Source organism: Hypanus sabinus, chromosome 7 (assembly GCF_030144855.1).
Source record: "Hypanus sabinus isolate sHypSab1 chromosome 7, sHypSab1.hap1, whole genome shotgun sequence".
NCBI lineage: Eukaryota > Metazoa > Chordata > Chondrichthyes > Myliobatiformes > Dasyatidae > Hypanus > Hypanus sabinus.
Window position 1 is genome coordinate 131502551 of NC_082712.1, and position 27912 is coordinate 131530462.

The window sequence follows — 27912 nt, forward strand, 5'->3', positions numbered from 1 at the left end:
GTGATATTACAGGTTGTGTTGGTTATTTCACGTTGTGATATCTCTGACATATCTGACCCTCTCACTTGCTGCTTTCTCTTACAGTTGGCCCACCCCTACTAATTCCAGTATATTTCTACATTCAAATAATGATGACGATGATTACGCGACGTGATTGGGTGGTACGTACATTACAATGCTTAATACAAGGTTTGGTTTTCCTTCTTCTACTTCCCACTTCCATCTACTCTGAACCTTATTTTTTCTTCCTGCATCACTTTCCATGATAGCTCAATACAAATTTGAGGCTGGGGACTGGCAGCACTACCTAGAGCCAATTCATGAAAAGATTCGTTTGACTGGACTTGTCTGTCCTCCTTCCTCTCTGAAAGGAACCAAGAGGTTTTGTTTGGCACCCTGGCCTATTAATTGCCATTCCTTGTTATTGAAGGGATCCTGAGTACCCCAGCAGAGTGCAAACACAGCTGTTCAGGGCATTGGGGGGCATGCTGGATTTCACATCGCAAAGTGATGCAACTGGGTTGCAAAGTAACTATGGAATCACAACAGATTAAGCCATTAGAAACAAGTTTTTGGGAACTAGGAGGAAGGAAATGCCAGGAGGCCCAGGCAAGTGAAGTACAGCCTGGTTCCAGTGGCATCTCCACAGCTATTTCCACGGTGGGCCTTAGGCTTTGGTTAACACAACATTTCTTATAGAAGTTGTTTTAGTGGCATAACTTGAATTGGCCAAGTTGGGACCTGAAGCATAGCATTGCCTACATTTATTGTATTGGATGCACATCAGAGCAATAACATTAATATGCACTTTTGAATTATATTTTATTAACTTACTTGTTGTTATATTCTGTTTTATCTATGTTTTGTGGGTGCACTGTGGTCTGGAGGAATATGATATTCACAGATGACAATAAACGTGAACTGATATTAACTGTGAATCAGTAATAATATCACTATACTTTAACACAGTTCAATCTGCATCTTTCCACTTTGCAGGACCTTGCCTGGGCAACAACATACTACATCCGCTATTTCAACACCTACATCCCTTTCTATGGGTTTTTTGGTTCCATCGTCTTTGTTCTTTTTGTTAGGTATGTGTCGTAAAGAACTTCTTTTGTTTGAGTTAATGTTACCGGTGTTAAAATTATTCTGTTTATAAAGCAAGGTATTGCCATATTTAAAATCAGAAATATTTGTGGGTTAATTGTAAATGTTTAGAGTAGGGAGGAGAGACCAAAATCCCCTTTGCCTTTCTCCCTTCATTTTCACTAATATCAGTCCTAACAGACTTGGAAGAGACCTAGGCACTGGAAATGACAATGGCAAAAACTATCTTGTTAGCTCTGTAAAGTCCTCCTTAGCAACATCTGGAGTCTTGTGCAGGAATTGTGAGAGCTGACTCACAGACTAGGCAAGCAATGACCCGGCAAGATCATACTCATAGAATTGTAGTTTATGCTCCATGTTCTAGACACCAACATCGCCATCCCTGGGTATGTGCTATCCCACTGACAAATCCAAGAGAGGCTGCACACTGGTGTACACTCAGGAGGGAGCTGCCCTCACTGTTGACTCCAGGTCCATGGGCTCTCATGGTATCAGGTTAAACTAGGGCAACAAAACCTTACACTGATTACCATCCCTCCTTGGCTGAAAAATCAGTACTGCTCCACGTTGATGAAGTACTGAGATTGGTAGAGGCAAAGAACACACTATAGGTGGGAGATGTCAACATCCATCACCAAGACTGGCTCAATAGAATGACTATTGACCAAGCTGGCAGAGTGCTAAAGGATGTCCCTGCTAGATTGGTCTGCAGCAGTTAGTGAGACACCTAACAAGAGGGAAACTCTTAATTGATCTCATCCTAACTGGTGCACCTGTCCATGATAGTATCAGTATGTGTGACTACCACACATTCCTCGTGGAGACAAAATCCCATCTTTGCGGTGAAAATGCATTTTATTAGGTACTGTGGCATGACCACCGTGCCTACTGGAACAGATCTAACAACTCAGGCCTCTTGGTCGGGCATGCCCCTCGCTCTCTCATTCACAGCACACCAGGAGATCAACCCTGGTTCATCAAAGACTACAGGAGGACATGTCAGTTGCAGAGCCAGGGATGCCTCACATTGAGAAACCAACCTGGTGAAGTTACAGGACTACTTGTATACCAAACAACCTAAACAGCAATAAACAGAGCAAAGTAATTTCATGGTCTACAGATCAGCTCGAAGCTCTGCAGTCCTCCCACACCCACTTGTGAATGGTGGTGGACAACTAAACAAGTTCACCGGAGAAAGGTCAACAAATTTTCTCATACCCAAGGAGAGTGAGGGGACAGCAGATCACATCACCATTGACTTTCACTTTGACACGAAGAGTCTTTTCTGTTGATCAGTGTCAAAAAGACAAATTAAATCCACTGTGATTCAATGTTGTAAAACAATAAAACATGAAAACTTCCAAGGGGCACGTCCTGGGTGGTGGTGGTGGTGGGGGTTCCTTAATGATGAACACCATGTTTTTGAGGCACCGCTCCTTGAGGATGTCTTGGATGCTACGGAGGCTAATGCCCATGATGGACCTGACTAATTCTACAACTCTGCAGCTTACTTTGATCCTGCATAGTAACACTACACCCACTCCCCCACACCAGACAATGATGCAGCCAGTTAGAATGCTCTCCACAGTACATCTGTAGAAATTAGCGAGTGTTTTAGGTGACCTACCAAATTTCCTCAAACTCCTAATGATATATAGCTACTGTATCAATTATGTTGGGACCAGGTTAGGTCATCAGAGACTGACTTTTAATATTTAACTCGTACTTGTTTCTCTTCAGATTCATTGAAAGCCATTGGTTTGTGTGGGTGACGCAGATGAATCATATTCCAATGGAGATCGATAATGAAAAGCACAAGGACTGGCTCACCATGCAGGTAATCTTCGTTTAATGGTCAAATTGGAACATCTTCTTGGGCTTTTATGGAGGTTCTGAAATTAACACATTTTTTTCCAGTCATAAGGATGTTGAAAATGTTTACTCTTAACAAATTGCTGCCATATTAGGTCATAGTTATTGCTCAAGAGATGCATCGCTCTCCATTTTGCTGAGTGCAAATATCAAATTGGCCACCTGGTTTCTCGATAGTGACCTTGATTGGTTGTTACTATGGTTTAGTGCATCAGAAGAGGCTCTGTAATAAGATCTGTCCATTGTTAGTTCCTTTTACCTTTTATTAAAGGTTTGTTATAGGACCCCTGGGGTGACAGTGAGGTGTGGGAAATTTGAGATCAGTCCTACGCTAGCAAACGCTCACATCACTGTTAAGTTTCAAATGGGGAAGTGCTACTTGTAGGAGAAGCTGGAAGGTGATCCTGTGATAAATGCATAAATCAATCACACACTCCCATAGAGGGCTTCGTATCCATGGTTCCATTATCATGTTGAGATATTGTATACTTGATCTCTCATTAAACTGTGGAGAAAGATTTTCAATTATTAATGGAAGGTATTCTTTGTCCTGGGAAACAAATTAAATTATGTGGCTGTTTCTGTTATCTGTTTCAACCTCAAATTTCAATGACTCTGTTCTTCAGAATGAAGGCAATTCATTAAAATACTAATCAACATAATTAGAATCTTTACAGTAAATTAAAATTTCATGGAACGTGTAGGCATAAATACACAGATCCATGAGATGTGACGAAGTGGACCCTGAGTGTTACTTGCAAAAATAATGAGATGATATTAAATGAAAGAACGTACATTTGCATAATCATAAAACAAAGGTGTAAAGTTGTCAAGGATCAGTCCTACTACTGTATATTGTAAAATATTTTAAAACTGCGGGCAGAAATATCTAATTTCAGTGATGCTTCAATGTTTAGGGGAGTATACCAATGATATTGATTATGAGAAATCCCAGAATATTTCTCAAGGTGGCATGGTATCTTCTGTTTCTCTTCCAGGAAACTGCTTGACACCCATTTGATAGAGTAACACGCGCACGCGCACACACACACACACACACACACAATGCTGAAGGAACTCAGCAGGCCAGGCAGCATCAGTTGATAGTGTGTATGGATTATAATGGGTCAAGTTAAAGGAGACCTGATTGTTGCATTTTGTAACTTCAAAGCATTAAGCTAATTCAAAGGAAAACAAGAGAGCTGGGAATGCAAGTCTAACTGTACTTTAAGTGAGGCACTTGGTCGTGTTCTAACATATGCAATTCACATATTTTTTCTACATATAACCATAGTGAACTATATAAAGAAAGAATGTTTAATTAAACAATATATTTGCAACAATGCTCAAATGACTGAAATATTGAATACACAACAGTCCTCCCTGCTTAGCTATAAATTCCAGCTCGATAGAGAATGCATTTCAACTACAGTATATACATAGAGTACTATATAATGCAACTACTTTACAGACTTCCACAGCATAGTCAATTTTTAAATTGTCCCATTCAGGCCTAAAGGTTTAATCGCTTTCGAGGTGTTCTTACTCTTTTACGATAACATCTTTCCTGACACCGGGGGAGTAACTCTTCTTGGCAGGTGAGATTTGTGGCTGTGAAAATAATCTCAGGTCATGGGGCCTCCTCCATGGTGGTTGTAGGAGTTGATTCTGAGACTGTAAAAGGTGGTTCTGATAGCTCTGCACATCTTTCTTCTCCTTCCTTTTTCTTCTAGATTATGCATCAGGATCCTGGGAAGGTCCATTTAGTTCACTGGAGTATTCCTTTATTAATCTTTCTATAGCTTCCTTTACAACCTGATCTGTCCTTTTGGTTTCCTCATCCACAACATCATCTGATGAATCCTCTTGTTTTCGTATCTCTATTGACTCCTTTCTTTTTGGCCTTCCATTTGTCCAGCTGGCCTTTGGTCTTTGCATTTACTTTTACAAGCAGCTCTTTGTCTCCCATTTGAAGTTCACGCAATAACTTTAACGCACGCAGAGTAAATGTGGATTCTTTATACTTACAAAAGCCAAATGCTTGCAACTTTCTGGAAGCTCCTTCGTTGCTCTTCCAGCTTAAAGCCAAGCCACATTTAGCAAGTAACTGCTTGATTAACATATCAGAAGCTTTCTCAGATATGTTGCCTACAAAAACGGTTGTAGTTAGACCACTGCTTTTGTCACTTTCACGATTTCTCTGAGCATTATGGTCCAATATGCTTTCCAACCAGTGCAGGAGGTTGGCACCAATACCCATTTACCCTCTGTTGGGCAATGTTTCAAGATGCACAGCAGTGTACGGTTGTGGCATCATCCAGTACCTTAATTCGCTTTCAGTTGACTCTATTGCAGGGTATGTGACATGCAAATTCAGGATGGATCTTCAGTCAAGTTGTAGTTGTCTCAGCCATTCATGTTGCCATAATGCTGGCCCTCCTGTCTTTATGAAATACAAGTCCAATGTGGCTAGTATGTTCTTAGCTGGATTCTGAAGGCTTCAGTTTAGTATCTTTGAAATGCCATACCAACACAGTTTGTGGAATGACTGAAACAGCCGAGCCAGTGTCCAATTCCGTTTTAATTAATTTCCCCATTCACTTCTGGCTCAAGCCACTTTGCTTGTCCATTGTTAGTTTTCACATTGTAAATCACAAGGCTAGTCAGTCCCATGTCACTTTCATCATTGTCAGATTTTTCATTAACAGCATGAAGATTAGTGCTCTTTTTGAAAGTGCAACTTGATCTTTTAGCCTTTTCTCTTCCCTGTGTAGTACATTTACTTTTGTCTGCATGACATACTCTTTGTATGTGTCCTACTTTGTTGCATTTCCTGCAAGTTACGCCCTTAACCCTGCTTTGGAATTGTGTATTTGAGGCTTTGCCACAATGTTAATACAATTTGCTCGGCCAGGCAGGCTTCTGTTTATATGTTGCAATTTTATTTACAGTCACTTTTATTCCTGACTGCAACTCGATTGCATCTCTGGCTGCTTTATCCATTGATACAGTGATTTTAACGGCTCTTTTAAATGTGAGATGTGCTGTTTTTGAATGCTTTTTGTAAGATTCCACAAACTAAGTGATCTTTCAGTCCATCATTAAGCCCATTTTCAAACTGACAATGCTCAGATAATCTCTTCAGTTCAGCTATGTATGCTGAAGTGGACTCCTCTTCCTTTTGATTCCACTTATGAAGCCTAAAGTGTTCTGCAATCAACAGTAGTTTCACTTCTAAGTGTTCCTGCATAACTTTCACAATATCAGCAAAGTTAATTTCAGCTGGTTTGGTTGAAGCAGTTAAGCTTTAAAGCAGACTGTATGCCTTTAAACCCAATGCACTCAGCAAAATTGGTACTTGTTTCTCATTGACTTTAATTTGTTTCAAAATACTGTTCAATTACTTCAGTATACACGAGCCAGTTACCCATTGAGCAATCGAGCACATTTATCTTTTCGCCAGCCATTTCTCCTCTTTTTATGATTATCACCTGTACTCAGTTTATGAACCTGTGAATTCTTCCATTTATTGCCTTAAAAAAAAAGCGCAATCATCTTTGTACATGCTGTGCTTTTTAAAAATCCCTTATTATTCCTCACTGCACTTAAAAAACTTGAATATCATGCTGGGTTTCAGCAACATCGGTAATCATCTCGAGTTTGTTTTAAACTACCTCATCATCATTGTTATGTTTTGTAGCTTCAAAACATTAATTGAATTAGTTAATTCAAAGGGAAATGAGAGGCAGTTATGCAAGTCTAACTTCTTTATGAGGCACCTTGCTTAAATTATAACATGCTAGCATCATGGCATATACAAGTCAAATAGTTTACATATAATCATAATGAAATATATAAACAAAGAATGCTTAATCAAACAATACATTTACTAGATCACTCCAATATTACTGAAATATCAAATACACAATGCTGATGAACTGGACTACATTTTTCTTCCCTTTCACCGTTGTTTCTAAGCGTGCCCCAACTTGTATTCATACTCCCTTTTGCTTTGATATTACACTTTTTCAGATGGATGTTTGGTTTAAGGAGTCAACAACCAGGTGATAGTGTGGCATTACATTAGCTTCACGTTCATGCAGTATAGGCCAAGTTCTCTTTTTGAACAACTGCTAGTATGACATACATCTCTCTACCATTACAATTTACTTAGTCAAGGTGTATTACACAGGAGCAACGGAGCCCATACAACATTTCAAACCTGTTCTGCTATGGATGAACTCTGTCTCCTTACATTGCTCTGTAACCCTTGGTATTCTCACCTAATGAAAATCTTCCAGTTTCTATTGAAATTTCCAGTGGATTGAATCTCAACAGTTTTTTGGGGGATGGGTGGGGAGGAGAGCAGTCTTCCATTTTCCATCACTTTTTATATATAGAAGCACTTGCTCCATCTTTGAATATCATTTTAAAATGTACTTTTGTTCCAGATTCATCTCAAGGGATTATTATCTTTAACATTCCACCATTTTCAACACTACAATTAAATTGCTTCTTAATTTTCTGGGTTCAGTGAATCACAAGCATTGCCTGTGCCACACCTTATGGTGATTAAACCCTGCTGTATCTAAGCTCTTTTCCTCCCTGACATGCTTCACGAGATAGTGGTCCTTCAGGTGGACTCCTGTAAACTGAAAGTGGATCTGAAGTTGGCAACTCAGCTCGAGTATGCGAATCTCATATGTCAATACTGATGGTGTTACAACTAAGCAGCAAGTTAGTCGTGACAAGGAACACGTTTTTGAATCACATGCCTTTAAGATGCTTTGATGATCAATACAGATCTGTCTGTTTTCTGAAACACGGGCTATTTGTCCAAAGGAACATCAGAGAAATCATACTGTACTTCAGTTAGCAAGCCCACCTGATGAACCTTGCCCTCCATCAGATCAACAAGATATATAATACAGATTTATAATTGACCCATCAGCCAGCTTCCTGACCTGATATTGAACCAACTGATATGGGAGACCAACAGGCACGAGTCTTAAGGCACATGGTAGAAGTCTGCAACAGTTTGAAGTCCAAATGCCAGTCTGGATGCCAGTTGAGTTCAGATTGTTGTTTGACCTGCTGGCTTATGATATACCACTGTGTTGTTTCTCCAGTTGGACTCCACGTGTAATATTGAACAATCCCTATTCAACGACTGGTTCAGTGGCCACCTCAACTTCCAGATCGAGCACCAGTAAGTACCGTCCTTGTTCAAATGGAAAACATTTTGTATTATGAGGAGGCCGGTTCCTTTTGCGGATTTGAATTCTGATCAGCAGTAAAATGTTTCATGAATGCACAGTGCTGTGATAAACTGGAGTAGAACAGTGTCCATGGTTACGTAACAACAACAGTTTAAAGTCCAAATGCCAGTCTTACTGATTTTACTGATACATTCAAAGCAACAAGATCCCTTTGCTTTATTTTTGAGTAGATTTAAGTCTTTCTTTTGCCTACATTTCACAAAGTTTTAAATTTATGGCACAGAAGAAGCCATTTGGCCCTGTGCCCATGCTGTCCGAAATTAGAGCAGTTTTGATTACTCACTCCGCAGCCCTCAGTCCCCATTGATAGTTCATCATTGGACCTTCCATATAAACAATGAACGGTATCTGCCTGTCCCGCTATCTCCCAACTGCTCATGGGGTAAACATCAGTTTTCATTTCCTGTTTAATCCTTCTACCAATTAATCTGAATCTATGTCCTCTTACCTTTCTGCTGAGGGAAATAGATCTTCCTGTTTACCCTGACAAAGTTCCATCATAATATCTAGTCAAATCTCACCTATTATCTTTTGTTCCAGAGAAGGCAATGACATCCGTGTCAGACTATCCCCATAACTTCAGTTCTCCAGCCCTAGCAGAGTTCTTGAAAACTGCCTTTGCATTTTTTTTTGTTCTTTTATTTCTTTGTTTCCTTTTGAACACAAATCATGAATTCCTGATTCATACATTCCATTATCACATGTTGTGAGCCTAATAATTGTACGTACTCACAAATGGTCCCTCAAGCATTAAGCTTCTCATATCCAAACTGGGTAAAAGCCGATCTCATCCAGTCACATCCCAGCGGTCTGTCTTTGTTGAAATATTATCTTGTTACCTTTGTTGAAACTAGTGTTTCCGATAATGGGAAAAGTAATGTCGATGAGGGAGAAATTTTCTTCCTTTCATGCCCTGAGTCAATAAATCAATGCCAGCAATACAAACTGTTTGTATATAGGAGATCCTACACTCTGAAGCTGGTGTGGTCACCTGTCAGCTATCCGTGTACAAAATCTCAGTCCTTTCCGCCATGAATCCTTGTCACAATTATTACGAGGTTGCACCTTTAGTGAAGTTGTTGTATGACAAGCATGGTCTGAGCTATCCTTTGTTGTCAGGCTTTAAGGGCATTATAGGGTATACAACAGATGCCCCACAGCATTAAAGTATGCTTCGTTTGATAAATGTGAGCCTTTATGATAATATGAACTATAGTAACACCAAGAAGTCACCAGAACTTCCTCTAAGCAATGGGTAATAAATTAAAATGACCTGGGAAATGTTAGGTGTAAGGTGTTAAATACTAATGGTACAAAATGGAGGCTTCCCTAGGCATGTAGATCTTTGGATTTCTTTCAAATGTTTATGTACTTAGTTACAAAAAAATGAGAATGTCACTTTCCAATTATGTCAGTGTAGACCTTGAAAATATGGACTGAGCAGGAGTAGACCACACACCGTGAAGTGATGCACCTGGCTGGGGTTGATTTCACGCTGGGGAGATTGGATAGTGAAATGTTCCCAGGTCTGCCCGTGGGAGGCTCTGTTGAGGCCTCCTTACTCTGTCATTGATAAGTGGCACACTGGGAATATGTTGTTTGACTTAACCAACAGTTAAGTAGGTTGTTGGCAGAGTGGAATAGCTCTTCAGTGCAATTAAAGTTATTCCTTCTTGTCTTTTTGTTCTTCACCGATCTATATTTGCTGCATCCCATTGTCCAGCACTGAGATAAATTACATTGGTTGTCTTAAAGCAATGAGCTATCCAACAGAAGGGCAACTAGGGCGAAATGGACAACAAGTTCACCATAGAAATTATAATTCCACCAGCAGTCCAGTTCTGACAAGAGGATATTTATTTAAACTGTTGAGTATCACCAAAGATATAGTAAAAAGGAAATGAGCCATATGAAAGGCTGTAAGATCCTGGCTTCTGTCACAGTATCTTCCTGGCATCAGGTTTCTTTACAAAAGACAATACCTAAGTTTCTCGCTTTGAATTTTTTTTCTTTTGCAGTCTTTTCCCCACGATGCCTCGTCATAACTACTACAAGATTGCACCTTTAGTGAAATCATTGTGTGACAAACATGGACTGAACTACCAAGTGAAGCCCTTGTCACAGGGCTTCAAGGATATTATAGGGTGAGCAATGAGTACACTGTTACCACCATAAAATGTCCACTTTCCACACACAGGTCTCCATCATAACTCTGAGAAATCTAAAATTGAAGCTAACTTCTACTTCAAAGTTATCAGGAAGAGAACTTCAATGTATGAACCTTTGTTCCTTTAATTCCTGTGTCACAGAGTTAAAACTAAGCAGTTAACCTGCTACTTTCAAAGTTGTGTGCATTGTCCTGTGCAAGCAAGCAGGCTCACACAGGTGTAGTCAATGATATAGGCAGCTGAAAGGAGTTAATTAAAACTGCCATTTACATAACAAGTGACATGGAAATAGAGACTGTTGGAAACACAACAGGTCAAACAATACTTAAAGTGGGAAACAAGTAAGTTCTAAGTTGATGACTTTTCACTGGAAATATAGAAATCAAGCATATTTTAAGTTGAAGAGAAAAATTGGTGGGGGAGAGGAGAGGACAGATTCTACGTTGGAGTTGAATCAATAAAGATTAAAGGACAAAAGTGGCACCAGCTAACAGGCTGAAAGAGATGTACGTGGGAGGTTCTGAAAGAGAACGTAGAATGAAAGCAGATCTGGAGAGGTGAGGTGCAAATTACAGTTGCTAGTAGATTATAATAAACAATGTCTGCTGGGGACATGCAGTAGGTCAGAGAGAAAAACAGTAAAGGTACAAGAAGTCCTCTCATAAGAAATTTTTAAAAAGAACAAATTGCAGGAAACATAGAGCAGTTCAGAAAAGATCTGCAGAAAGAGAAACAGAGTTAATGTTTCAGGTCAATGATTCTTCATAAGAACTTTTCATCAGCACTGGCCAATTCCTGTACAAACTGGAAAGGGTGGTTATTGGAGAAAACAGGAGGAAATCTGCAGATGCTGGAAATTCAAACACACACAAAATGCTGGTGGAACACAGCAGGCTAGGCAGCATCTATAAGGAGAAGCACTGTCAACGTTTTGGGCCGAGACCCTTCGTCAGGACCAGCATTTTGAGGTTGGTTATTGGAAATTGTTGAGGTTTGAAGGATGTATCATGTATGATTGGAAGGGAAAATGATGTAAGCTTGAGTAACATTGGACCTTGAGTCATAGGAGACAGCAGATGCTGGGGTCTGGAGCAACACACCAGAGGACTATGGAAGGTCAGGCACCATCTATGGAAGGAAATGGACAGTTAATGTCAAAACTTTTCACCTGGATTGAAAGACTGCAGAGAGAGAGAGCTCTTGCTCCAACCCTTCCCTCCACTTGGCCATCTCCCCTCTACGTATCAGTCCAGATGAAAGGACTCGGCCCAAAATGTCAACTGTCCATTTCCCTCTACTGATGCTGCCTTATCTGCAGAGATCCTCCAGCATTTTGTTGCTACATTGGAGGTTGAGGCCAGTGTGAGAATGGGATGGAAAATATAAAGCTCAAGATCCCGCTGGCAGTCAGAATGGAGGTGCTCTTCCAGAGTCACCCAGTCTGAATTTGGCTTCAGCCGTATAGAGGAGGTCAAATTGTCAGAATTGAATTGTCAGTAATCTGGAAAAGTACAAGTGACCACTGCTTCACCAGAAAGGAATGTTCGGGACTCCAGGTCATGGGAAGGGTAGAGATAAAAGGGCTAATGTTGAAATCCTTGTATCATATGAGATGATGATGTGTGAAGGAGATGAACGTTCATCTAGATCAAAAAGTGAACCAAAGAATCATGGACCCCCTGGGATGCTGAACTGAATTGTCAGTTTTTCTGAAGCTGGGACGTGGTTTGTCACTGGTAGATGTAGGTAAAGTTTGCTAGCTTTCTAGCTTGGCATGTATGCCATCGAAGTGGGAAGGAGCAGAGTTAAACAACAGCTGGGTGTCTGGTAGTAGCTGAAAGGTATGTACCTCTGAAGAAAGATTACCGTTAGTAAAAAATATTTGTATTCTGGTTTTCTCCCACAATCCAAAGACGTACCGGTTATTATATTAATTGGTTGGTTATTGTAAATTATCCCATGATTAGGCTAGGGTTAAATCGAGGGTTGCTGGGCAGCACAGCTCGAAGGGCCTATTCAATGCTGTATCTCAATAAATAACTGTGGTAAATCAAGGCTCTTTATCTAATATATTCCTTTTCACACCCTAGGTCCTTGAAGAAGTCTGGTGATCTATGGTTAGACGCTTACCTCCACAAATGAGGCTGCTCCAAGAGTTCTTGCTTCCCTCTCTTCTCATCTTTCTTTGAATTCCAATACAGCTTTGGAATCCCAGTTTCCTTTCAGAGTCTGTGTGCACCTCAGCGTGACTTGATGACAGATCCAATTGTCAATTGAAAGCTGGTGAAGAGCATCTTGAATCAAATTGCTCTTTTCCCCTTCACTCTTGCCAACTCCAACACAGGCCTTGGCAGACATCTGATGTCAATGGAGTGGACTCCATTTTAATTAGATATGAGACAAAGACCTCAGCTTGATTGTGTTCATAGACCGTTCTCAGTGTTGTGACACCATTGTTGTGTTCTGCTAAACAGTTATAATAATAGCTGTGTGAACATTTAACTTTTAGTCAAGATATGGCTGATGTGGTTTGCTGCAGCCATTACTGTTTATTGGGGTGGGAGGTGTTTATCAAGGAAGAAAGGCATTGAGAGTATTTAAACCAATCATTCCACCTGTCCCCTACCTAATTGCAGTAGGTAGATTTTTGAACTATAAAGGAGCCATTGTTTATGGGGAACAGGCAGGAAATACAGCTCAGATCAGCAGTGAGCTTACTGAATGGTGGAGCAGACCCCAGGGACTGTCAGGCCTGCTTCTGCTCCTATTTCTTTTGTTTTTAACCCTGGTTTTGTCCTTAAGTTACTCTACTAACTCAATTGAGTAAACTAGACTTAAAATAATGCAGACACCCTGATCAAAGGAAACATTTAAAAAACTGTTTCCTTCAGTTTCATTAATGTGGCAGCAGTGGGGAAAAAAAGTCACTTGGGCTGGGCTGAATGCAACTCCTCCCATGCCACCCCCCCACCCCTACACTCCATCACCCCCCTCCCACGCAGAGTAGAGCCATGCAGATAAGGCTGAATCCACATTCAAAACCACAGCTTACAAATCTCTGCCAACTGGCACTCAGATACTGTCGTCACACCAATACGAACCACAGCACGGTGATTAGAACCTAGGGTGATATGGCACTGGGGAGTCTTAATCCTGGACTAGGGGAAATGCTGGACAATGTGTTATCCCTGTTACCAAGTGTGATAATGCCTCAAAGAACTTGGTGACGGAACATGGTAGTGAAGTGGTTAGCACAACACCATCATGGCTAGGGGTCGTCGGAGTTCAGTTCCGGTGTCCAGCAGAAAGAGTTTGCATCTCTGCCCATGGAATGCCTGGGGCTCTTCCGGGTGTCCCCGTTTCCTCCCACAGTCCAAAGACATACTGTTAGTAGGCTCATTGGTCACTGTAAATTGTCCCATGATTAGGTTATGGTTAAATCAGTGGGTTACTGGCAGTGCAGCTCAAAGGGCTGGAAGAACCCGTTCCACACTGTGTCCCTAAATAAAAATTAGAACAATCTAGCGAGGCACCTTAGCAAGACACTAAAGGTGCCCCCATGCTGCTTGTCCCCCCCAACACAGCAGCAGAGGAGTTTAACTTTCAGTACTTGTAAATGCAACTAAGAAATTAGCTTCAGTAATGGCAATCATGAAACCACAAGAGTGTCATGAAAATCTATCTGGTTCCTTATTACACTTCAGGAATTGAAACCTACAATCTTATCTAGTTCAACTTGTATCTGACTCAACATCTATCCATATACATTAACTGACCTCATTTCAGGGGCAAAGCAGGGTGAAAGTTTTCCTCTTCTGTGACCTCCATCTGCCTTGAACGAGGCAGGGAATTAACTTGTGGCTACTCCTAATCCATGTTCCCAATCTTCACCTGCCGCCATTGCCAACACACCTTCCTGCCACCTACCTCATCCCACATACACCAGCAAAACCTCAGAGGCAGCGGACTTTAAAAAAAATATGTACGCATTCGGTGATTCCGAAATTGAATAAAATCAAGTTCTGGGAAAACAAAAAAAATAATAAACATTCTCAGAAATAGACCTGAGGAATGATTGGTTCTGTAGTAGTTTAGAAGTGACCTGCTTAAAAAAAAAGTTTCTATGTTGTTTTGGAGCAGATTGTACACAAGATAATGATCCAAGCCAGCATTGACTCTTTTGCTGAGCACCATTTCTGCCTACTGTAACCATGAACAGCAGGTTCCCCATTTCATTGTTTGCCATTCATCTGTCATCCTCTGAAACAAAGGTTCCCTTTACTCATGTCTCTGTTCACAGTCTGTACAAAACAGGAGCACGATGACATTGTTGTTTTTAATAAAATGACTAATTCTACATTTTTGCTATCATACTGCATAAAAAAATTGCCAATTAACTCAACCTCTGGTGATCATTTGCAAAATATGGATTTTTTTTAACAAATGTAATTAACAACAGCAGGAGCTCTCTCCATATCTGCTGCTTATTATTTAGCACAGTTCTTGTTGTTAATTAGTTTCCAAAAGGTTTGCTTTAGAATTTAAAAATCCGCACATTGTGCTTTATAGACCCTGTCGTATCACCACATCAGCACCACAGAGCAAGAAAAGAGTAAAGCATATAGATCACAAACTAGCTACTTAGTAGAACTTGATACATTCCTATTGTCAGCTAAATGAAGCAACAATACTCTGAATTCTATGTTGACAACGAAAGGGACACTTCCACCCAATGGGAGTGTAAGAGCAGCTCCCTCTAGTGGGTGGAGCAGTACCTTCAGTGCAGGCTGATGATTTGTCCACATTGTGGAATCTAAAACAGGCTGTGGGTTGCAAAAGCAGTGGGTGATGCAAGTTGCTTCATGTATGGCAACTGATGCAAAGTACAAGGAAAGCAGAGAAAACCAAAGGTTTTAAATAACCTACTTAAAGAATGCAGTCCATTAGCGGGATGGTCATTTTGTTTAAAAAGTAGTATGTTTTTCTAAAGAAATTTCCATATCCCTGATTGCTGAACAACTCACTACAGAATGCAAAAATGGGCCTTAGACAATAGATAGCAGGATTAGCAGTGACACATGCTTGATATTTAGATTGCTGTGGAAAAAAATGCCTGTTCAAACAAGATATTGGAGAGCTGAGAGTCAGTAAAATGTACAAGGATTCTTATATCACTGTACCAATACTAGCAAGTTGAGAGCAGCACTAAATGCACCTGAAAATAAGACACCAACCACAACAGAACTGCACACACATTGAGTATCCAGAGAAGTATGTTGTAGTCAGGACTGAGTGATCCCATCCGATTCATTCAATGGTATTACCAATGCTGAATTTTCAATCTTAACATCTTAGGGATGGTACCAGAGCCTGTATTGTGGCAAGTAATTAGAAGCTTAACTTCCCAGAGTCATTCCTGCATCTTCAAGGTATAAGCCAGCAAACTGAGGAAATACTCTGCACTTAAGTACCAGAATGGACTGCAATGACACACAAATGGCTGAGCATCAGGACTACGCGTCTACGTCATCAGCAGCCCAGCTACCATTGACATTTAAACTCTCATTGCTCACTAGTTGCCACGTGTCATCTGCAGGAAGACCCAGCAAACATTCCGAAATCTATAATGTTCACCACCTAAAATGGGGCTTCCCAGTGTATGGTTCACATGCAAAGTTTATCCCAGAACAGTAACTGCACTGGCCTGCAAAAGGACAGATATTCTAGTGTATCATTTGTGCTAAAATGGATCAGTCCTCCACAATCGTCTGCTGCAGAGAGCCCAGAGGAAGGGCTTCACACAGGTGATGGGAGCTGTTAAGTTGACATGGGTTGTACAAGTGATTCAGGAATACTTGTCAGGTGATGTGGATCATGCAGATTATTTGGGGGTCTTGAGCAGATGTTGGGTTGTGCAGATGGTGCAGGTGCCATACAGGGGAAAGTTATTGCGTGGATGGTTGGAAAGGATCAGGAGGATATTTTTGAAAGATGGAGTTTGGGTTATTCTGATGCTTAGAATGGGTTGGGCAGAAGATCTTGGAATGCGAAGAAATTGTTGGTGGCAGGGCTAATAGGCGGAAGTATAGAGCTGGTCAGAGAGTTAATAGGAGGGGAGATGTTTGGATGAGCATTTGGGCAGGTGATGGGCACAGTAAGAGTATTGATTAGGATGATGGACAGACATGTGATTGAAGCTGAGGAGATTACAGAAGTGGGGTGAGGGTAAGAGCCATCAGTAATGTAAAGTTAAAGAAATTTGTGCCATCTCCCTTACTCTGGTCCTCGGGTGGAGCACGACTTTCTTCTACTTCCGGGTTCTGAGGTGAGGTTACTGTGAAACCGACAAGACTTTGCTACAGTCAGAGCAGGAGGAGATTATGAAGCAGGTGGGTGGTAGCTTGGAAGATGGAATGTTCTCTCTCCTTTACGTTGGATTTCTGTATGCTTCCAAAAATTGTATTGTGGTTGTCAGTCCCATCCCAAAGGTTATGTGCCAGCGATTCCTACATGTCAGTGGGATGTTACACTTGTTTATCAGTTTCATCTGTTTCCTTGGCAACCTCTTTCCATGAAGGAGCTTGAAACAGAATACTTCTTTCAGGTGTCAGGTATCTGACTGAGATGGCCTAAATGTAATTAAGTCTTCCAATCTGAGGTTATTGGACTGGGAGAGAATGCCTGCATTTTTCTGCCAGTAAACTAGGATGACTTTGCAGAGGAAGTGTTGGTGGTACTACTCAGGCTCTTTGCAATGTCTTCTGGAAGTGGAGCCTGACTCAGGGGCATACTAGAGGGCAAGGATCAGTACTGCTCTGCACCAGGTTTGAGCTATTGAACTAGGATACAAGATTCTGAAGATGCTGGAAACCCAGAGCAACACACACAAAATGCTGGAGGAACTCAGCAGATGAGGCAGCATCTCCGGAGAGGAATAAACAGTCAATATTTTGGCCTTCCACTGGAATTCCTGGGACTTTCCAACAGCAATTGGGCAAAGCCCTTAATTAATGCACAAGTAAACCTCGACTGCCTGATCACATGGAAGCATTTTATGATAAGGACATTCGAACAAATGTTGTAAGTCACTCAGTATCCTTGTATATGCCTAGCAGCCATTTTGTACCTACTTTTTGGGTGTGCACAATTCCAGCACGTGGCACTCCAGTACAATCTATATATCAAAGTTCAAAGTAAATTTATTATCAAGGTATACATGCCAGCATATACAACCTTGAGATTCATTTTCTTGTGGGCATACTCAATAAATCCAATGACCATAATGGAATAATTGAAAGAACACACTAACAGGGCAGACAATCAGTGTGCAAGAGACTTCAAACTGAGCAAGTACAAAATAAAGTAATAAATAAGCAATAAATATTGAGAACATGAGATGAAGTGTCATTGAAAGTGAGTCCATCGGTTGTGGGAACAGTTCAGTAATGGGGTAAGTGAAGATTAGCCCCTCTGGTTCAAGAGCCTGATGGTTGTGGGGTAATAACTGTTCCTGAACCTGCTGAAGAGCGTCCTGAGGCTCCTGTATCACCTTCCTGATGGTAGCAGCAAGAAGAAAGCATGACCTGGGTGGTGAGGGTCCCTGATAATGGATGCTGCTTTCCTGTGACAACACTCCAGGTGGATGTGCTCAGTGGTGAGGAAGGCTTTCTCATGATGGACTGAGCCATATCCTCTACTTCTTGTAGGATTTTACCTTCAAGGTCAAAGTGGCCCTCCAAACCCAATCATTTGGGATACCTAATGAGAAGGACCAGTGCAGTATGTGCATCGGAATATTAGCAACTCCAATGTCATTTGCAAACCATTTTTTCATTATCACTTAGTTCACATTCGGGAACTTCAAAACAGGTATGAGTGTGGAAGCATCCTCAATACACAAACAACAACAGATCACTACCTTCTCAAAGACAAATAGGATGGATAATAAAATTAGGATATGCAAACAATTTGCATCTTGAGAATGAATAGCTATGAGACATTCGGAACTTTGAGATGACCAGGCCTCATTGGGGTGATGGTGGCAGTCGTCATGCAATTGAGGAAGTGGGGAAAGGGGTTCTGAGCAATTAGCTCTTCATTGAATACACCAGTGTCATTCTTAACCAAAACTTGTTAGACTGACATGAGTTTTCATTTTCAGTCAAATTTCAATTTCATTCAAATTGCGTCACTATTTTCTGACCACAAACCTGATTTTCAGGTGGAAATGTGCAAAAATGGAAGCTTACGATGATTGGGTTTCTGTTTTTTTTAAAGAGTTTTAAGAGTGTGTCAAGAACAATTTCAAATTTCTAGTGCCTTGGGATGTTGAGACACACGACACTGGTGGAATATCGATGCCTAGTAAGATAAAATGGAGAATTGAAGTCAGAGAGATTTGCAACCTAGAAAGAGGATTTTATAAATTAAGTCATTGATGACTCGGGAGCCAATGAGCGCACAGGTAGCAAAAGAGCAAGATGGTGAGAATGAGCTCAAACCTAGTGAATGTGAAAATTCGGTGCAGTCAGGGAGGCATTGGAAAGGTTGTACCTGGAAATAACAATGCATAGGTGAGGTTTTCAGCAGCAGAGATTGGGGTAAGGGCATACTATGTAAGTGAGTAGCAGTGTTAAGTCTTGTATTGAAAATTAGGTTGGAAGCTTGGCTCAAGGGAAAATCTGATGACTTGCAACCAGTTTGATTCCAGCCATCGAATGGAATCTATGGTCTGGGGAGAAAGACATTGGCTTTATCCTCCCAATCTGTAATTGAAGATAGTATGGCTCAACCTGGTGACAAAATTGCAGAAGAGGGATTGAGCATGGAGGTGAAGTAAGGCTGGATGTTGCTGGTATACAGAGTTAATAGTGAGTGATAAGAAGCCATTGCTGTGATCATATAGATGAGACTAGGGATGCTGGACATTATTGCTATCCACCATAGCAAGATGAGAAATTATGTGTATTTCCCCATGTCCAAATGCAAGCACTGGGGAAATCACAGACATACTGCAACCATCGGCCAAGAACTTCACAAGTTTTGGTTTTCCAACTGGTGGTCCAACCTCCTGAGTTCAATCCTGACCTCAGCTGGAGTCTGTATGAAATTTACATGTTCTTCCTATGACCATGTGGGTTTCCTCCGGGTGCTGTGACTTACCCAGCATCCTAAAAGCAAGCAGGCTAGTAGGTTAACTGGATATTGAAAAACATCTAGTGTGTAAGTGTGTGTGCTAGAATCCGGGTGTCTGGGGATGAGTGAATGTCAATGTGAGAAGAATAAAAAGGGATTAATGTAAAATTACTAGTTGTTGGGCTGCATGGATGATTGGTCATAGGTTTGTTTCTGTGGGGTACAATTTCATGATTCTTCCCTGCATAGAAAACATGTGAATACTTTAAATTTCAATCACTCAAGTTCTTATTATACACTGACCTACAAGTTAAATGAGCCATACAGCTTTAAAATTGTTTTATATTAGCTTCGAGACACAAGTTATATCAACACTCACTGTGTTAAGTTGCAGGTAGGCAACTCCATGATAACGGATGCAAAGCAATGTTGAAGGACATGAATTTCCCAGATGGTCTGGTACACCATTTAGGAACCTCCATTTCCTGCTGTTCCTGAGATCAGAATCAGAATTAATATCACCGGTATATGTCATGAAGTCTGTTAACTTAACAGCAGCAGTACAATGAAACACATGATCAATACAGAACAAAAATAAATTAAAATATATATACATATACACACTCATAATTAAAAATAGTGCAAAAACAGACAAAGTGAGGTAGTGTCCATGGGTTTAATATCGGATGGCAGAGGGGGAAGCTGTTCCTGAATTGCTGACTGTGCATCTTCAAGTGACAAACCAAACCTCCTCGAACGCAAACTCCTAATGAAATATAGTCGCTGTCTTGCCTTCTTTATAGCTGCGTTGATATGTTGGGACCAGGTTAGATCCTCAGAGATATTGATGCTCAGGAACTTGAAATTGCTCACTCTCTCCACTTCTGATCCCTCTATGAGGATAGGTTCGTCTTGTCCTTCCTGAAGTTCACAATCAGCTCTTTGGTCTTACTGACACAGTATTCACAGTAATGAGGCCAAAAGAATATACTTAATATTTCTGTAACTTACTACATTTAGAAACTCTCATGAAGTGACTGGGATGCAGAAATATAAATGAAGTGCATTCTACTGTAAGTGATGAAAGTGTCACTGCCCAGCTTTCCCTTTCTTACCCGAAACTCGGTACCCTGTACCTTCTCTCGGCTTCCAAGTTACATTCTTTGTGGAAGAGGTCACATAAGTTGCTTGAAGTGTATTATTATGAATTACAGATATGAGAAAAAATTAAAACCTCTTTCCATAGAAAGCAGTCTTTGCTGCAAACAATAATAATGGATGCACTGAAGAAATAGCACAGAAGCACAGCTTGGCTCTACCAACACAACCAGATTGAACTGGATCAGAATTCTGCCAGTTCACACATTGTCACGAGGTAATAATTAATTGTTTTTTTAATTGGTTGGTTATCATGAGACCTGGTTGAACAGGATAGACTCAAGATGTCTCAGGATGTACATCCTTCTCACTTGCAAAACGTTTCATTCCTACAAAAAATAAAAGAAAAGTTGCCCTAGCCTTAATTGGCAATGTAGATCATAGTTTAGTAGGTGGGTAAATATTTTGGTTGCTTCTTAAATCAGTATTGTCCAAAATCACCAGTAAACTAAAACTTTTTAGATTTCAAAATGCTAAGTGATTCTTGAATAACTGCCTTGAAATGTATTTATTTTTAACTTTTTTCATTCAATATTCTGATGTATGAAGAAGTTTGATGTTTTAAGCATTGTCACATCTCAGATGTACAATTAATAAAATCTGCAAAATGGTGCTGAAGTATTTGGTTTCCTTAATTTTCTTACAAAATTTTTGGAAACTATTTCTTACCTGGAAGCCCATAAAACAATGTATAAAAATATTTTTCTTCCTGATAGAAACTTAAGAATTATTTGATGTTCCAGTCTAAAGCACTATTTTGGTGTTTTATCTTACAAGATTCAAAACTCAGCATACAGCAATTGAGATGGATCAAATGCAGTGATCTTCCCAGAGTTTAAAGTATCGAGCTTGCTCAACATACCCCACATTTGCCGTGACTACAGATTCACTCAGGGCAAGAACAATATCCTCTGGCTACTGATTTTAATGCATGAAACTCCATGGCCAAACCTACTCTAACCACTTTACTGTTCAACAAACACAACGCTGGAGAAACTCAGTGGCTGACTGCACTGTTTTGGGATGGTAGTGGATCTTCGTTCTCATTGTGCAACCCATCAGTACCAGACAGGGAAAGTTAACAACTCTTGGGGCAAAATGAGTACAGAAGCTTGCTCCTAAATAATCACATCACTACCAGCAATACCATAAGATGAAACTTTGCCACTTTCAACTGCAGGCACTCCAAATATTATTGCTTAATATTGAGGGCTAATTGGCAGTTAACAGAGAATTGGTGTCGTAGGAAACAAATTAGCAAGTCTGTGAAATGTCTATACATTGTACTAATCACGAAGCAAATCACATCACAATATGCTATATTAAGCTGGTTCAATAAATAAATGAAATTTTTTTCAGCAGCATGCTTCATTTCACCAGAAATATCATATATCATCGTTGCTTCATAGCTTGGCAAGTGGTTCTCAAGCTCTGATACTGAAGACCTAGATTTTCTCTGAAAATCTAAAACAGAAATTTTCTCCATACATGTTATAGATCCACATGACAATACCAGTGACAGTGGATAAGCTGGGTTGTTCTCCTTGGAACATAGGAATCCAAGGAATGACTAAAGTGGTTTATAACATTATGAGGGGCATAGATAAAATGAACAACAAAGTCTTTTTTCCCCCCAAGGCAGGGAGTATAGACAAGAGAACATAAATTTACGATGAGAAAAGAGTATTTAAAGGAGATTCAAGGGGTAGGATTATCCCGCACACAGAGGACAGTGATAATCTGGTACAAACTGCCACAAGACACAGATAGAATTAGTATTGAAAAGGCATTTGGATAGATACTTTCTGGGAAAGGTGTGGAAGGCCTAATGTAGGCAAATGGAATCAGTATAGAAAGGCATCATAATCAGCATGGACAATGTAGACTAGCGGGTCCTATTCCTGTGTTGTACGATTCTACGAAAATTAACATAGCCCTCTACTTGAATTAATTATGTTCAAGAGATGGGCTAGCTCAAAGAGAACGGTGGTGGGAACATATTTTTCCGAAAAATAGACAGGTACTGAGTCTTTAGGTAATGGATTCTCCCATCAAGTACAAGGTGGTCTGACACCGATACAACTGCCCTATGAATAGTAATCAGAGACCTCAGACAGCTGGAAGATAAAAGCTAACCAAAACCACCAACTTATGGCTCATTTAGAGGAATGTTAGTTTTTCCTTTGACTGAAACTAAGAATGGCAAAAATAAATTTTCCATGTGGACAAAACAATGCAGTGAATCACTTGAGAGATTCACCTTAAACCTTAAGACCATTCCGATGCTTTTCTGGCCAATCTTCACCGATGACATCCATAACTACATTACACATTTCTTATTCTGTAACAGGTCCCATTCACCCGTCATCCATGCTCACTCACCCGCATTGGCAAGGACCTCCAATGGTTTGATTTAAAATTCTTGTTCTCATTTTCAAATCTCTCCATTGATTCACTTTGCTTTTGATGTAAACTCCTCTAATCCCTCTCTGCTTCTTCTTAAAGCCTTCTCACATTATCCAAACCATTTATATCAGTGGCCCCCAACCACTGCAGTTGACGCATATCGTTTCCTCGCGGCCCGGTAGCACGTGCTTTGCGGCCTGGTGGTTGGGGACCACTGATGTATAGTATCAAAACTTATCCTTTCCCAATTCTCCCACCCACCAAATGTTATTTTAATGTAATGATCCATAGTTGATAGAGCTTACACCCAACCCCCTCATCTTATGGTATTGTCTGCACTGTTGAAACTATATGTTAACTATAACTATATGTAACTATGTGGTTTTGTGTAGATCTTGTTGCTTTAGGTTTGTCTGATGGGTTTGTAGTTCCTTTCCGGGGAACGTGCTAAGACGGTAGCACGATATCGATACACAGCAGCCTCTCCGGTCTCTGGATTGGGGATTGGTTTTTCTTGCGTGGTCTGTTTTGTGTTTTTTCGTGATATCATTCCGGAGAATGGTGTCTCATTTTTTAACTGCATTGCACTTGTGGTTTATAAATGACAATAAACTGAATCTGAACCTAATAAAAGTCACTAGCATAATATTATACCAATGATCCTGATCTACACCAAGTAGTATAGGCTATATAATGTGAAATCAAATACATCTGCCTGTTGCAAAATTGGTGATAAACTTCCTCTAATTTCTCCATGTCAATGCAATTTTTAAATAAAATAAACCTTAATGCGATAGACACAGCAAAAAACATAATCAAGGTGAACCCCATGTCAATGATACAGTTTAGTGGGCAAACTGCTAATATGTGGTAAGTAATTTAATAATTTCAATAACAAGTATTTGGTTCCAGTCGTTTAAACATGCAGGTGGTGTGTTTTTCTGGGCTATCTCAATTGCCAAATTGAGCTGCACTTTACTACTGTAAAAGTCTAAAAGAATTCATACAACTTGATATGATAAACTATGTAATAAAAATTTATTGTACAGAATATCAATTATATTTAATGCATCTGTACTTGCATTTTTCTCATCAAAAAGCTTACAAAATCTATATCCGTTTTTTTAACTGATCTTTTAACTTCTTCCACTAACACAAGATACACGTTCAAATAAATTGCACAGACATTACTGAGTACATTATTTTCTTGAAAAAATACTATCCTAATCAAGGCAAATTGAAACGTTTTCAATTTTAGGCACCCAATATCAGCTTCTAGCACTCCCAAGGAAGGTGTGATTCACTTGGGTAAAGAGCAAACAAATTTCACAGCTCCAACAAAGTGTCTTATGCTTTTACTTAAATTCCACCCCCTCCATACCACACAAATAAAACAGGGGACTAGGACCAGAGGACATAAATACTGAATTAGTTAAATTAAGTGTTAAAAAAACAATGAGAAACAACTTCCTTTCTGAAAATCATGACAGAGGTAATCTGACAAATGGTATTGCTGAGAAAATAAAACAAAACTTAGATTATTCATAATCTATTTTGTTGCCATAAATGGAAGGGTTAGTGCATTGAATGACGGTCTTGGGTTATTTTAATATTTCCCCTCCTTCCCCACCCCCCCAACACTTGAGGCACTTTGGGGTTTCACCAAGTGCAACTGCAAATTTAACACATAATCAGAGATTTGGACTATCAGCCCATGGGCAACATAAACAAAATTGGTTTTACATAGGAGCCAGTTTGAATTGGAGATGCCAGAGATAAAAAGACCAAATCCAATCTACTGCATTGCCCTCTCCTGGAAGCAAAATAAAAAATACAAAATGTAGACTAACCAGGCAGCAAAAGTTGGATGTTATTTGGTGCATTTTAAGATGTGCAAGGGTTTAAGCTCTTAAGCATCAACAGTACACAAATTAATATTCTGGAGCTATCAAAACCTGGGCCACAGTTAAAATTCATGGCACGTACAGTGTGAACTAAAAAAAACACCTCATCTAATTGTATTAGAACTAGAAAGAGAAAAGATGTATTTGCCAATGCACCACAAAATTATGTAAAATTACTTCCACTATCAACTCTGCTTTCTTTAATGCTAATTTATCTTTTCACTTGAATTGGTCAATCAGCTAAGCGAGTACCACAGTGTATAATTTGCTTACTTTAGTGCATATTACCTCAAATATAACCAGATCTTTTTTTATATAAATATAATAAATAAGTTTGCTGAAACGTCTTCAATGAACTAAAGCTTCTGTTTCTTAGCTTTCACCCTCCTTTTTAGTTCTTCCTCTTTCCTCATCTCTTCTGCATCCTCCATCATACCCAATCGCAAGCTGCGGAAGAAAACAATTCATGCTTTACAAGGGACAGAATACATTATTTCTTCTATTGCTCGTCTTCTAGAGTCCCCACTATCCACATTCAAAGGGAAATTACAATAAATAGCAAATTAGTCAAATCAGTTTACAGCTCTTGGATGTTAAATTACACATTAAATCAAATGGCCAATGGAGAAAGTTGCTCTTCCCCAAATACCCATTCTACAATAAACCTCAAACAATGCCAATAATATACGTAACCCTCATCTAAAATGTAAGAACTGTTTTAACAAAGTCTAAGCAAAATGTGAAGTGTAACCAGTTCATGGTACCACTAACACAAATTATTTAGAAGCTTAAAGATCAAATTTGCACTAGACATTTGTTCTTACACAATGAAAGCAAATCTTCCCCAGGAGATGCAAAAGCTAAAGACTAGCCAAAATGGTGCCTTTTCCCCCTTTTGCAATGATGTGCCCAGTTGTGTTTTCAGTTAAAGTACCAAAGCGTGGCTGGAGATTAGTCAGGGGCAGATTGACATCTGCCATCCTGCTACAAGTGCACATCAATAAGCCAATAAAGCAAAAGACTGACTGTTAACGAGAAACAGAGATCTGCTGAAACAAAGCATTACATCTTGGGGGCCAAAGGAGAAAATTGTCTTGACAGATGTGTTCTTACTCACGCCACACCAAATTGTAAGGACTGTGTTACAAGTGACACACCAGATCACCTGATCATTCCAAAATTTACAAATACATTAAAAATATTTGCTGAATATGCAAAAATCACTTTCAATACAAACTCCAGGTAATACTGACAAGTGCTCCAGTCTGAACTTTACCTTTTGGCTTCCTCTTTCTGCTGTTCTTTCCAGCTGCTCTCAATAAATCGCAAAGCATAGTCACTTTCATCCTTGTATCTGAAACACACAAATAGCTGCCTTTTAACTAGTGCTTTTCAAAGTGAGCCAAGGAAAACGAGCAAGCATGGATCATGTTTTTAATGCTTTCCTGCACATCCTTAACATATTTTTATTACATGCCGGGGAACAGAACACTTTTTATCAGAACTAAGTAGGAAACATTTTATTTCAAACCATTTTTCCCACCTAAGGCACACCTCACATGATCCATCCTGAGAATATATACTATGACTCTACTGTGAGTACAAGCCACCCTCAGCTGTATGACAGAATGCTATTAATGAAGTGCTTTTTTCTAACACTGTTAGCCTTATTATATTTACAGAATTTGTAAACTTTGCAGTGATTTTAACCTCAATGAAACAACACTCGTGTTGGAGATTACCTTAGAATATTCTACTTGGGCTGTGTTCCCCTCTCTCTCCCCTATGGATTGAATGTATTGGGCCAGACAATCATTATCATTACAATGGTGTAGCAATAGCGTTAAAAACACTTATTTCACAATGGAAGCACAACCTTGCCAAAGTGAAATCATTCTAATCACTACGTTATGCATCATTTCCATTTCAGAGGCACTAAGAACAAAAAGGAAATCAGCATTTAGTGTGAAACTGACAATCTGTAGTAATGGTGGAAACAAGGAAATGAAAATGAATAACAGGAAGGAATCATGCTGATTTTTTTTGTCTTGCTAATAACTTTCATTAGAGTATATGACAGCTTAGCAAATTCTTGACTTAGTAAACATGTGGTTGCCCAGCAATGTGTTGCAAATAAATTTTACACAGTGGATTCTCATGTTGCCAGACAATCCTTATAGATTAAGGCGAGAGATTTAATAGTAACCTGAAGGGCTTTTTTCAGCCATAGAGTGGTCAGTGTATGGAATGAAATGCCAGAGAAAGTGGTTGACACAAGTATATTAACAATATTTGAATGGTACTTAGATACTTGGATAGGAAAGGTTTAGAAGGATATGAGCCAAATGCTGGCAAATTGGACCAGCTTAGATGGGAATTTTGGATGACATGGATCAGCGGGTCCAAAGGCCTGTTTCTGTGCTGTGTGACTCTATAAATAAGGTCCAAACTGCCAGAATTGTGAGGGGAGCTGCATTGCTCAGGAATAATTTAACACTTATTTCAAAGCCTTATCTGTAAACAATATGTTGAATATCATGAATAATGAACCAGATGCTACAGAATTAGAAAGCAGACTTCTATAAAATCTATTCAGTAAATAAATATGATACTGCTAGAAGTCAATGCTGAGACATGACAGCAAAATACTTCAAGACCAAATTCTCCATGTGCTCCACCAAATGATCTGATAACAAAATGAGTTAGCCGAGTAAAGACCTTGATTTCCTGCTTACACATATATCTCTTGCTACGCAATCTTGATTTCTGCAAACATTATCATTCTTACAGTCACTTCATGCATGACAGTAACATCACCAGCAAGACTTTGGTCTCCTTGGCTTAAAAAGTAATTGTGCTCACTTAGCACATAATCTAATT

At 39.7% G+C, this 27912-nt stretch overlaps 2 protein-coding genes across 2 annotated transcripts in view; one reads left to right on the top strand and one right to left on the bottom strand.

Moving 5' to 3' along the window:
- fads2 (fatty acid desaturase 2) overlaps positions 1–14786 on the top strand; it is an 88851-nt gene extending 74065 nt beyond the window's left edge. The window contains exons 7-12 of the mRNA XM_059975660.1: positions 85–161; positions 997–1094; positions 2851–2947; positions 8112–8191; positions 10280–10405; positions 12520–14786. Coding sequence (XP_059831643.1) covers positions 85–161; positions 997–1094; positions 2851–2947; positions 8112–8191; positions 10280–10405; positions 12520–12571 — 530 coding nt within the window. The 3' untranslated portion in view covers positions 12572–14786. The remainder of the gene's footprint in view (positions 1–84; positions 162–996; positions 1095–2850; positions 2948–8111; positions 8192–10279; positions 10406–12519) is intronic.
- Positions 14787–24149: 9363 nt separating this feature from the next.
- Positions 24150–27912, bottom strand: part of spty2d1 (SPT2 chromatin protein domain containing 1) — a 33348-nt gene continuing 29585 nt past the window's right edge. Inside the window, exons 5-6 of the mRNA XM_059975661.1 lie at positions 26309–26386; positions 24150–25479 (exon numbers count right to left, since the gene is read on the bottom strand). Coding sequence (XP_059831644.1) covers positions 25389–25479; positions 26309–26386 — 169 coding nt within the window. The 3' untranslated portion in view covers positions 24150–25388. The remainder of the gene's footprint in view (positions 25480–26308; positions 26387–27912) is intronic.